At 43.9% G+C, this 12,388-nt stretch overlaps 1 protein-coding gene across 2 annotated transcripts in view; it reads right to left on the bottom strand.

The window, feature by feature from the left end:
* LMO1 (LIM domain only 1) overlaps positions 1-9,987 on the bottom strand; it is a 53,611-nt gene extending 43,624 nt beyond the window's left edge. The window contains exon 1 of one of the 2 annotated variants that reach the window (XM_054438578.2): positions 9,885-9,987. Coding sequence is in view for 1 of the 2 variants with exons in the window: in XM_063671167.1 (XP_063527237.1) it covers positions 250-271 (22 nt within the window). In the remaining variant the exon portion in view is untranslated. Of the gene's footprint in view, positions 1-249; positions 618-9,884 lie in introns of those variants that run through there. The other variant, XM_063671167.1, reaches the window with a different exon arrangement.
* Between the last annotated feature and the right edge of the window lie 2,401 nt (positions 9,988-12,388).

Genomic DNA, 12,388 nt, shown 5'->3' with positions numbered 1-12,388 from the left:
TGGGACCGGGAGACTTCCTAATCCCGCCACCGAAGCCCGGGCGCTGAGCCTGGCTGGCACCGCGGACCCCGGCACCGGCGCACACATCAGCCGCCGCGCTTCCGGGAAGCCACCCATCAGCCGGAGGCGGCCCGCGGGTGCTGAGGGCGCTGCCGCCGCTAGCGGGTGGACTCCGCAGGGCCAGCGCCGCAGTCTCCGCCCCACGTCCCGCGTGCCCCCGGGCACCGGCACCGCGCGCCGGGCACCTACCGTCCTCCTGGTCCAACACCATGGTCCCGGCGGCTCCAGCCGGACTAGCGCCGAGGATACGGAGGGGCGCGTGGCTCCGACTCCCGCCGCCGGCCGCCTGCGCTGCTCCCGCCGGCCCCGCGCGGGCGCCGAGTCCGGAGAGCCGCGACCGCCGACGGGGGCGGACGGACCGGGGTCCGGAGCGCAGCCCCGCGGGCAGGGAGCGCAGGAGGAGGGACTGGGGGGCGGGCGCGGGGGCGAGACGGCCAGGCCGGGATCGCGGGAGCCTCGCGAGCAGCAGCTGCCCGGGCCGGGCCGCAGCCAGAGCTTGAGCTGCGCTCGCGTCCTTCCTCCGTGCCGGCCGCGCTCGCCTCAGCAGAGTGAAGGCTGCATTTCCCAGGGCCCCTCAGATTCCCCTGTTAATTAAATCAATTCATTATGCTCAGATCTGATTAGCGGCCCTTCCCCCCCTTTGAATCAATTATTCAATACACAAACATAATTGCTTGGGCCAGAGGTGCCCGCCATTAGCTTATTTAACTCCAAGGACACTAATTACCCGCAGGGCACGGGAACTTTTCTCATTAATTCTGACAAAACACAAAAGCACAGCCAGAGTGTGTGCGTGTGAGGGGCTGTGTGTGTGTGTGTGTGTGTGTGTGTGTGTGTCCCCATGCCAGAGTGAGGTCTGTGTGGGGTGGTGAGCCACTGTGTGAGCTCAAGACAAGGGTGGGGGTGGGACGCGTGCGATTGCGGGTGGGTGTGTGCGGGTGGGAGTGTGGGCTCCGTGCCTGTGATTCTGAATGAGTGCGCCAGGCTGGGCGTGACTCTGGGTCTGGGGACTGTGGGCCTGGGCTGGGACCCGGCACAGGAATGTATATGAGATCGCGAGAGTGCTTCTGTGTGTGACTTTGTGAATGTGACTCCGTGGCTACCGTGGCAGGTGCCCCATCCCCTTTCTTTTTTCATTATTGCCCAGCCATTCCCCGCGGCATGCTCAGCCCCACGGGGGAAAGTGCAGATCACAGAGGAGAAATCCGAGAGGATCAGGAGGCGGTGGTGACTCTGGACCCAGGCTCGGCCACAGTGTTCTCCACCCGGCCACCTGTTCAGGCATCAGCTGGGCTTTGCTTTCCCCCAGTTATAAACCCCAGGTTCCCACCACCACCACCCACTTTGCCCTCTCACTGCCCCTCTCAATACCGCCCCCACTCTCAACTTTTATCCCAAAACCCTCCCCACCCCACCCTTGTGCCCAGGAACCCCCAACTCCACCCACCCTAGGCCTGGTTCTTCACCTCCTGTCTCAAGGCTGTACCGAGGGTGTGCCTGTGGTTGATCAACTTCTCCACATTTTACCTCCCAGGAAATCTATTGAGAGAACCAGTGAGAGAGCCCACAGAGGCAGGACACAGAGGGTAATTGATTCCCCCAAATTAGGTTTCTCCTTTCTAAAGACCGGCATTGTTCCTATTCTCAATGTGCACAGAGGTATTGAAGATTTCCTTTTTGTTTCCTCGGGCAATGAATGAGCTTAATCCATTTGGCTTTATAAATCAGGAAACTAATATTCGCTCCTTCCATAGCAGCTTTTTAAAAAATTTAATTGGTAAGGGAGGTGCAGTTAGTCACCTTTATACTGTCCCCAAGCCCCCACTTATCAAAACACATTCTGATTGAGGGGTAGAGAGAAGGGAGGGAGCTCATCCTGATTCCTCCCACTCTCTTCTATCCTCCCAAACAGACCCACATAGTGTCTGGGAAAGTTTGTGAAATGACTGCATGAATTATATTCAATTTGGTGAAGAAAAGAGGACTGTGCAGAGAGATTCTTCAGAATGATCTCCCAAATCAGCTGCTCTCAATTCCCCAGGAGTGACTGCCTAGATGGGTGTTGGCTATTCCATGTACTAAGGCATCTGGTCAAAGAGCAAGTAGGGCCTGAAATTCTGCACCCCTCCACCCTCCAAGCCATGTAGCTGGCACAGACTGCACCTACCCAGAGAGGGCACCTTTTGCTACTTCGCACAAAGGCACCATACAGACTAGCGGGGTTCTGCAGTTGGGTATCTCTGCTTGGCCAGAGTTCACACTCAGAGAAGCCAGCCTGAGGCATAAGCACCCAGACTCCCTGTTCCCACCATCACCTGCAGCAAGGGCCTGTGTGAGCTCTTAAAAGACCAGCCTCCTGGTTTTCATAGAGAGAAAGAGAAATTTCAGAGAGTGTAAACATCATGGAGTGATCAGGGATAATGAAGCAGATGCCCCACCCTATCTGTGCATTTATATGGGGCCCCAACTCCTGGTGAAAGACACTGAACTCAGTCCACAGCTGGGTGAATTTCCCTATCAAAAAACAGATTGTCTGAGTAAGTTAAAAATAAAATACAGCCAAATGCTGTTTCCAAGAAATACTCCCAAAACAAGGTGAGAAAGAGACTGAAAATAAAGCAATGGGCAAAGGTATACCAAGAAAATGCAAGCAGAGAGGGAGTAGAAACAGCAATAGTAATGTCAAACAAAGCCAACTTCAAAGCTAAAGTTGAAGGGACAGACCTATCATGAGGACTGAGATCTTCAACGGGGGCCTGCTGGCAGAGAGACAATGAGGTTCCTGACAAGAGATCCTCATGGGTGGACTACACTGAGAAGCAAGGCCAGGACTTTAGAGGAACAACAGTTCCAAGTATGGTGCAAGGTGGGGCCTAACTCACCCCTGACCAGCACTCTGAGAAGAAGAGGGCAGCGGTGCAAATGAGAAACTGGGTCACTAGGAGCCCTGCAGCTTGGCTATGGGAGCCCCCTCTGAAACAGCTGGTCATTAGAAGCTGAGGTGTCACCTTGATGGGCCAAGAGGAAAAGAGCAGCTGGGATCAGCAACTTGGTGGCATTAACAGCAGCTCGGGCAAGATGGCAAGAGCATCAGGCAGCAGCTCTAATTATACAGACGGCGTCTCTTCTCATAATCCATCAACCCCCATCTCCCAACCCTGGGATTGCTAGAGAGAAAATGACTATCCAGAACTCAAAATCTAGTGGTGTCCAGAGGGCACTTGGGTCACATGGGTAAGCATTCCTAGGTCTCACAGCTATTTGGAGAGGAAGATCCTGGAGAGGAGAATTGGAACATCAGAATTTGGGGCTAATTACTGTAAAATTGTGGGATCTGGTATTTGGCATTTTTTATGCCTTTATGTTCCAACCTGTCTTAGCTGCATGACTGGCATGAAGGGAAAGGCTGTGTGAGCAAGAATGGACCAGAACAGTAATAGGGGAGCTGTCCCTGGTGCAACTGCCAGCTTTTCCCAATGGCAGTGGAGGTCAGTATATCAGTATGTTACGCTAAACATGAAGAGAGTGAATTTCCCTATCAAAAAACAGATTGTCTGAGTAAGTTAAAAATAAAATACAGCCAAATGCTGTTTACAAGAAATACTCCCAAAACAAGGTGACAAAGAGACTGAAAATAAAGCAATGGGCAAAGATATACCAAGAAAATGCAAGCAGAGAGGGAGTAGAAACAGCAATAGTAATGTCAGACAAAGCCAGTTTCAAAGCTAAAAGCATAAACTGCTTGAAAATTAAGAAACATCCTATTAAATTAGTGCTGGATCAAAGTAAGATCAAAACAGAAATTACCAATCTAGTAATGAAAATAGAAAACACAGCATATCATACAGAACTTATGGAACACGGCTGTACTCAGAGGAAGAAATATAGCCTCACATGCTTGAAATATTTTTTAAAAAGACTGGAAGCAAATGAACTAGATATTCAATCTAAGAAATTAGAAAAGAACAAACTGAACCAAAAAAGTAGAAGAAAATTAATGAAGTCAGAAAACAATGAAGTAGAAAATAAACCAGTAATAGAAAAGGTAATTAAAAGGGAAAATTAGAACCAACACTTGGTTATTTGAAAAGACTAACAAAATGGAAAAAAAAAACTTCCATGAAAACCTAGTTAAGAAAATAAAGTACGAATATATGATATTAGATATAAGAAAAGAGATATATCACAGGTACAGAGAATGTTAAAGAATTATAACAATAATATGAGTAAGCCTATGAAAATAAATGTGAAAACCTAGAAGAAATGGATGACTTCAAGCAAAGTAGAAAATTATCGAAACTGAGCATAGAAGATGTTGAAATCCCAAATAAGCCAATAAACAGAATACATTTAAAAAGATATTAAAACTATGCCATTAAAATATCACAAGGCACCATATGCTCCAACAATTCTACTTCTGGAAATATACCCAAAAGAATTGAAAGCAGGTTCTCAAAGAGATATTTGTACACAATGTCCATAGCAGCATTATTCACAATAATCAAAAGGTGGAAGCAACCCAAGTGTTCCCCAATGGGTGAATAGATAAACAAAATGTGATAGATACATACAGAAGAATATTATTCAGCCTTTCAAAGGAAGGAATTTCTGACACATGCTACAACATGGATGAACCTTGAGGATGTTATACCAAGTGAAATAAGCCAGTCACAAAAAGACAAATATTGCTTGACTTCATTTATATGAGGTACCTAGAGTAGTCAAATTCATAGGGACAAAAAGTGGAATGGTGGTTGGCAGGGGTTCAGGGGAGGGGAGAATGGGGAATTTAATGGGTATAGCATTTTCAGATTTGCAAGATAAAGAGTTCTGGAGATTGGTTACCCAACAATGTGAATGTGCTTAACGCTACTAAACTGTACACTTAAAAATGGTAAGGATGGTAAATTTTATGTTATGTGTATTTTATCACAATTAAAATAAAACCCCACAAGGCACAGATTACATTAAAATGAGTTTTATATAACCTGAAAAACAGATGATTTTAATGTTATTTAAACTATTCCAGACAAGAGAAAAATTTGGAAAGCTTCCTAGTTTGTTTTATGAGCCAGCATTTTCTTATTCCCAAACCTTATAAAGATTGAATTTTAAAAGAAAAAAAATTCACAGAACAGCTTGAATAGGAGTGCAAAATCTGAAATAAGATATTAGCTATCTTGACATGAAAAAAAGTATCAAAAGAATAATACACCATGACAAAGGAGGTTTTATTTTAACACCACAAACATGATTCAGCATCAGGAACTCTATCAGTATGAGTCACTACATCAACAAATAAAGGAACAAAATATGATTATAGTAATATATGTCCAAAATCATTTGATAAAATTTAGCATATATTACTAATAAAATATTAAGCAAAATAGAAATAGAAGAAAACTACTTCAGTTTGTTAAGACTGTTTACCAAAACCCCAAAGAAAATAAATAAATGTGACATTCTGAAACTATTTCCATAAATTGGAACTAAGACAGAATATCCATTATCATCATTATTATTCAACATTTTTTGAGACTTTAACTCAATAAGACAAGAAAATGAACTGCTCAAAATAAACAGCTGTTTTTTGAAAGGACAAAAATATGTTTATTTACAAATTATGCGATTATATAACCAAAAATCCAATAAAATTTAGTTTGAAAGTTACTAGAATTATTAGATAATTGAAAAGGTAGCTAAATACAAGATAAATAGATACAAAGCTGTAGTTTTTTTCTAAATGCAATGATGTGTTAGAAATGGCAATGAAATAGAACATTTGCAATAGTGGCAAAGCAAATATTTGGGAATAATTTAAAAACAACAATCATCACAAAGGTAAGGGTCTTCTTTAAAGGAACTCATGAAAGCATATTGAAGGACATCTAACAAGATCTGGATATATAGAAAGACAACCATATTTCTAAAAGAGAAGATATTATCATAAAAGTAAATCCTTTCAAAATTAATATATCAATTTAGTGCAATTTCTATTAGAATCCCAAATTAAAAATTTTTAGAACTGAAAAAAATTTAACTTGAAGTGCAATTAAAAAATAAATATATGTGGCTAGTTAACAAAACATGTGAAAAGAAAGACCAATTGGAGACAACTTGCATTACTAGATAATAAAGCATACTACAAAACTACCATAATCAAATAGTGTGGTGTAAGTCAGGAAGGGAGAAATAGATCACAGGAACAAAGAGACAATAAACAGTTTCAAGTACAGAAAGGAATTTAATATATGATAAATGTTACATTTTAATTCATCAGAGAAAAAAATTTTTTTTTTTTGAGATGGAGTCTCGCTCTGTCACACAGACTGGAGTGCAGTGGCGTGATCTCAGCTCACTGCAAGCTCCGCCTCCCGGGTTCATGCCATTCTCCTGCCTCAGCCTCCTGAGTAGCTGAGACTACAGGCGCCCGCCACCATGCCTGGCTAATTTTTTTGTATTTTTAGTAGAGACGGGGTTTCACCATGTTGGCCAGGATGGTCTCGAACTCCTGACCTCGTGATCCGCCCGCCTTGGCCTCCCAAAGTGCTGGGATTACAGGCTCGAGCCACCACGCCCGGCCAGAGAAAAAATTAATAAGTGGTAGTGCCATCTGAATAGACATTTCTCCACAGGAGATATACAAATAAACCAACAGAATCTGAAAAGATGCTCAACATCACTGGTCATCGGGAAAATGCACATCAAAACCACAGTGAGATACCAATTCACACCCACTAGGAAGCTGGAATTAAAAACTTTAGATAACGAATGTTGGCAAGAACGTGAAGAAATTGGAACCCTCAAACACTGATGGCGGAAATGTAAAATGGTGCAACCACTTTGGAAAACAGCCTGGCAGCTCCTCAAAAAGTTAAACACAGAGTCACCTATAACCAGAAATTCTGCTCCTAGGTGTGCACCCAAGAAAACTGAAAACATAAGTCCACACAAAAATTTGTATACTGATGTTTATATCAGCATTATTCATCATAGCCAAATGGTGGGAAAAACCCAAATGTTCATGAACTGACAAATGGATATTATTCAGCCATAAAAAGGAATAAAGTACTGATACATGCCATAGGATGGATGAACCTTGAAAACATAATGCTAAGTGAAAGAAGCCAGTCACAAAAAACTGTGTATTGTATGATTTCATTTATATTTAATGTCAGAATGGGCAAGTCTGTAGAGACAGAAAGCAGATGTGTCGGTGCTAGGGACGGGGATAGTAGGGTGTGATAGCTAAGGCGTGCAGAGTTTCTTTTTGAGGTTATAAAAATGTTCTGAAATTATGGAGATTTGCAAATCTGTGAATATATTAAAATGCATTGAATTGTACACTTTAAATGGTGAATTGTATGGTATGTGAATTACATCTCAATAAAGTTGTTTCAATAAACGGTGCTGCCATAACTGGTTATTCATCTGGAAGAAACAAATAGGGTCCTTACCTCCCCTAAATATAAAAATTGTGTTCCAAGTGGTTTAATATTTTAAAATAAGAATAAAACATGGAAAATATTGGAAGATATTTTATTAGAAAAATTTAATAGATTTGGATAATAACATGAATAAATTTGTTGGGGCTAACAAAGGAAAAGATAAATATACTAAATTTGATTTTCAGAACTTCTATGGCAAAAGATAGCATAAACAAAAGAAAAATACAAATGATTTATTAGGAAGATATTTGCAAAATATGCTGTATATACAAAGAATTTCTATAAATTGTAAATAAAAGACAAAAGCCTAAAAGAAAGATGGAAAAAGAGAATGAACAGGCCATTCAGAGAGGAAATCTAAATGGTCAATAAAATGATTACCCTCATTATTCTTTAGGAAAATGCAAATTAAAGCAAAATAAGTTTTCATTATTTAAATTCGTCAGATTGGCAAGCAATTTTAAAAAAGTAAAATGTCCAGATTTGCTAAAATTTTGAGAAAATGTGTACTCTCCTTTGCTACTGAGCAAGTAATCTGGCACGATCTATTACCTTTGGGGCAGGTAACCTGGCACTATTTATTAAACATGTACATGCCTTTTGACCTATAAATCCTCTTTCTGGGACTCCATCCTATAAGGGGAAATCACCTATATATAAGGATAATCCTAATTTCGGCATTGTTTGTGGTGGCAGAAAACTGGAAACCATACGAATATCAGTGCCAATCAATGATTGAATTAATTGTCCTACAACTCTGCTGTAGAATATTATGCAACTGTTAAAAATGAGTTAGAGCAACTGACTTGCAAAGGACATCTGTGATGTTCTGTTTAGTGGGAAAAGTAGATTGCAGAGTATCAAGTAATATTATGCCATTCAAAAGAAAACTTCTTTCTGTTAAGATGCACATGAAGGAAAGACGTGAAAGGCTGCACTTGTTCAGGCTGTCAACATTGGTGACCTTAGCGAGTGAGAATGGAAGGTAAGACTGAAGGAGAAAGTATACACTGAGCCAGGCATGGTGGCTCACACTTGTAATCCCGGTGACTCGAGAGGCTTAGGAGGGAGGATCGCTTAAGCCCAGGAATTAGAGGCTGTAGTAAGCCATGATCCCATGATCATACCACTGCACTCCAGCCTGGGCAACAGAGTGAGACCTTGACTCAAAAAAAAAAGTATACACTTATCTTTTCATTATTTATAATGTATGAGTAATTTATAATTTTTTCAATTTAGAAATTAAATGGGAGTTGTTTTTGACATACCCTCCAATCAGTCACTGCTATTGCCCTAGTCCAAGTCGCCATGATCTCTTGCATACTGCCGCAAGAGCTCCTTACTGGCCCCCACCCAAAGTCCACCCTGAGCCTCAATGATACAGCCTCTATTACTCCATGCGCAGCCAGGAGATATTTTAAAAATGCAAATCAGATCTTGTCAACCAACCCTCAAAGCTTCCTGTTGCTCTCCACAGCAAGCCCCCGTCCTCTCTCTGCATGTCCACTTGGCTCTGTATGAGCAGGCTCTCCTGAAGCATCTCCCATCACTGACACCCACCCTTGCTCCTATGACGAAGCATATTACCCTTGTCATTGTCTGAACCAGCACCTGTCTCCAGGCCTGCAGACGCACCTTTTTTTCTGCCTGAAATGTTCTTGCCCCCTTTTATTTGGACCACCTCGTGTTCATCCCTTGGATCCAGGATTAAATGTCAGGGTGGCCTCTCCCCTCAAGACTAGGTTAGGCCTCCCTGTTGTAGTCTGACATGGGGCCCTCTGTGCTTTTCCTCCATAGCTCTTATCACAATGATCTAGTTAATTACATAGTTATTTCTATAATTATTTATGTGACAGCGATAAAAGAAAAACTATTAAGCTATAAGTGTTTGCATCTTCTTTTCCAGCCTCCTACCTTGGGAGAAAAATGGGTCAGAGAAGAAGGTCTCAGGGGTCCAATGCAACTCAGATATTCTGAACTTACTCTTACCCTCCATACACCTGCCACCCTAGCCCCAGTTGGGAGAATTTGCCTGGCTCAAATATTTCCCCCCACTCTTTCATTTATGTAGCCAACTAGCTTGCTCTGAGACTTGATTATGGCAAAAACCTCTGAGGTGCTGATGAGCTTTCAGGCTTTCCCAGCCAGCTGTTGTAGGGACCTCTCCCCACCTCCAAATGGCTTCATTTCTGCACCTCCCACCTTTCAGAGACCCTTACCAAGGGGGCTCCTGGATGCCCACAGTCCCCTCTGAGGCTACGAATACCCCAGCAACCAAACCCCACCCAGCTTGACTTGCAATGTCAGACTCTCAATCTGAACTCTGATTTTATGTGACTAGGGGTCATCTCCTCCCTCTCCCACCCTCCTAATCACCTGTCCACTGATGACTGGAGACCTGGAGCGATCCTGGGCTGGGTCTAAGGGGCCAGCTGTGTCACGTGCTCTGGAGGCCGGTGCTGGTCCATGAGCTTCACAGACTCCAACCGACTGGGCCGTGGGGCTGAGCACTGTGACTCACTCCCAGAGAACAGACTGTTTCCCAACCGGCTCACCAGAGTGAACACACCCACATGCAGGTGGTCCCCTTGGAGCTACAACCGCATGTCCCAACAGCACACGCATCTCAGAAACAGTCCTTCTCCATGTTGCAGGCAGGGGCCCAGGTATGTGGGACTGATGGGAGGGCACTCCTAGTCCCCCTCCTAGTCCCTCTCCCTCAATCTCTAGTGGGGTCTTCCTGCCCCACCCCTGCCCCATGATGGAAAAAGCTAAAGGGGTTCCTTCTCACCCAGCATCCAACCCATCTGAAAGGCCCTGCCAACTCCCAAATGATACAAGTTTGGAGGAGAAAACAAAAACAGAAACAAAACAAAAAATCCCTGGAAGCATATATTCCTCCATAGCTGCTGCTACCTAGGACTTGCCTGGGCTTCTCCAGCACCTGTGCTCAAACACCCCTTGTGGTGAGTCAGAAATATTTGAGTCCTATCAGGACTGGAGGTCACAGCTACCACCTGGGGCTTGTACTAGATTGAGCCTTCTAAAGCCTGGGGGACCACACCTGGGGACAGGATGCTAATTCAAACCCTCAGAGCCTGCAGGTAGAAGTGGAGCCGCAGACTTGCTGGTGACACTAGGCCTAGATCGTGATTCTGACTCCACTTCTTGCAGATCTCACGCTGTGTAACTTCCCCTTCCTGAGTGTGGCAGACTACTGGTGGCATATCCAACATGTCTTTCCCTTTCTCCTGGGCACATGGCACTGGAGACTGTATTTCCAGCTTCCATTACAATGGCTATAGATAAGTTATTCGTTCTCATTTGCAGGCAGAAGAGAGATATAAGCTATTTTCACCTCTTGCTTACAAAGGGAGAGACCCAAGTTAGACCAATGGGTTTCCCCAGTAGGAGTTTTGACATCAGAACCCAGAGAGCTGGGTTGGTTTCTTCTCTTTGGTGGCTGAAGCTATAAGATGTAAAAGTCAAGACTCATATTGTCTGCCACGTAGATAAATTTGCTCTGGGGAGAGACAAAGACTGTATCCGCATGAAGAAACAAGTTGCTTATCCACAGCTTCCTGTCTTCTCCCCTTTCCATAAGATGGAATATAGATATTAGAGCACCCAGATTTGATTAATCAATACCCTAAGGTATGCAGAGAAATAAGATAGAAGGAAGCTGGGTCTCTAAGTGGCCTTGTGGAGTAGCCCTACCAACCTAGACTTTTTATCTCCTGTTACAACAGATAAATGATAAAGTTCCATCTTCTTTAGGCCATTGTAACTTAGGACCTCTTTGTTATAGTAGCTTAGCCCTTTTCCTAATGAATACACTGATCCTCTGATTCCCCATCAATAAATAGTCTGAATGTGTTCTCCAAGTTCCAAGTTTCCAATTCTAGACTCTGCTTTGCCAGGCTCCTTGTTTCCAAAGAGCTTCCCAGGATGGAAACCTGGAGCCAAGGTTGAGCCTTGATGTGCTCCGTGCTTTCTCTTTGTTTCAAGAAGCTCCCTGATGCTCACAAAAGGCCTGATCCTGGGAGAGATGGAAGGAAGGACATGAAGAAGCATCTGAAGTTCTTTCTTTTTGGCTGGACCAGGAGCTAAGGGCAGGTGGATTAGGATAGGCTACTGCCTATGTCTAAGGCTGCTTTATGTTCAGGGCCTCCAGGTGAGCCCAGATGGGTATTTATCCTGATCCTGCATTTCAGCTCAGCTGCTCCAACTGTAGGGAATCTGGCAAGGCTCACCCTTCACTCTCTCTTTCTGCTATTGTAGACCAGACTCTCTGAAACTAAAGATGTGGTCCAGGCCTATGGACACAAAAAAGGTCTGGGGGCTGCTTTTCCCAAGCTCTACCTCATAGGACCACAGATGGGTCCCTGGCTCAACAGGTTAGGACCTCCTACTTTATGCCTTCCTTGCCTGAGGGTCCTAGCAACTTGGCTCTGCAACTCTTAGAATAATGTGATAACACCCAAACCTGTGCCCCATGGGACGGCCTCTGAGTCCAGTCTAGCCCAGCCTGACCATAAGCATTTCCCTGGAGGTGATCCTAATAGGAACTTGGGAGCTGGAAGCTACTAGCCTAGAACCAATTGGTCTAGGATAAGCCTAGACCTGCTAAGGCCAGCAGAACCATCGCAAGGAGTGGAGGTGGGGATGAAACTTCTGCTTGCTAGTCTGGACTGAAAACCTCCCATTCTCCTTCATGTTCCTCTTGTTAACAACCAACACTGTCTCATGCATCCTAAGGCCAGGTCTCATGCTGGGTGTCAAGGTTCATGGTCACTGTCTTAGTTCATTTTGTGCTGCTATAACAGAATACCTGAACCTGGGTAATTAATAAAGAACAGAGGTTTATTTCTTATACTTCT

This window comes from Pongo pygmaeus, chromosome 9 (genome assembly GCF_028885625.2).
Source record: "Pongo pygmaeus isolate AG05252 chromosome 9, NHGRI_mPonPyg2-v2.0_pri, whole genome shotgun sequence".
In the NCBI taxonomy this organism is placed as follows: domain Eukaryota; kingdom Metazoa; phylum Chordata; class Mammalia; order Primates; family Hominidae; genus Pongo; species Pongo pygmaeus.
Note: the sequence above shows the minus strand (reverse complement) of the source record. Positions and strands in the feature narration are given on the sequence as shown.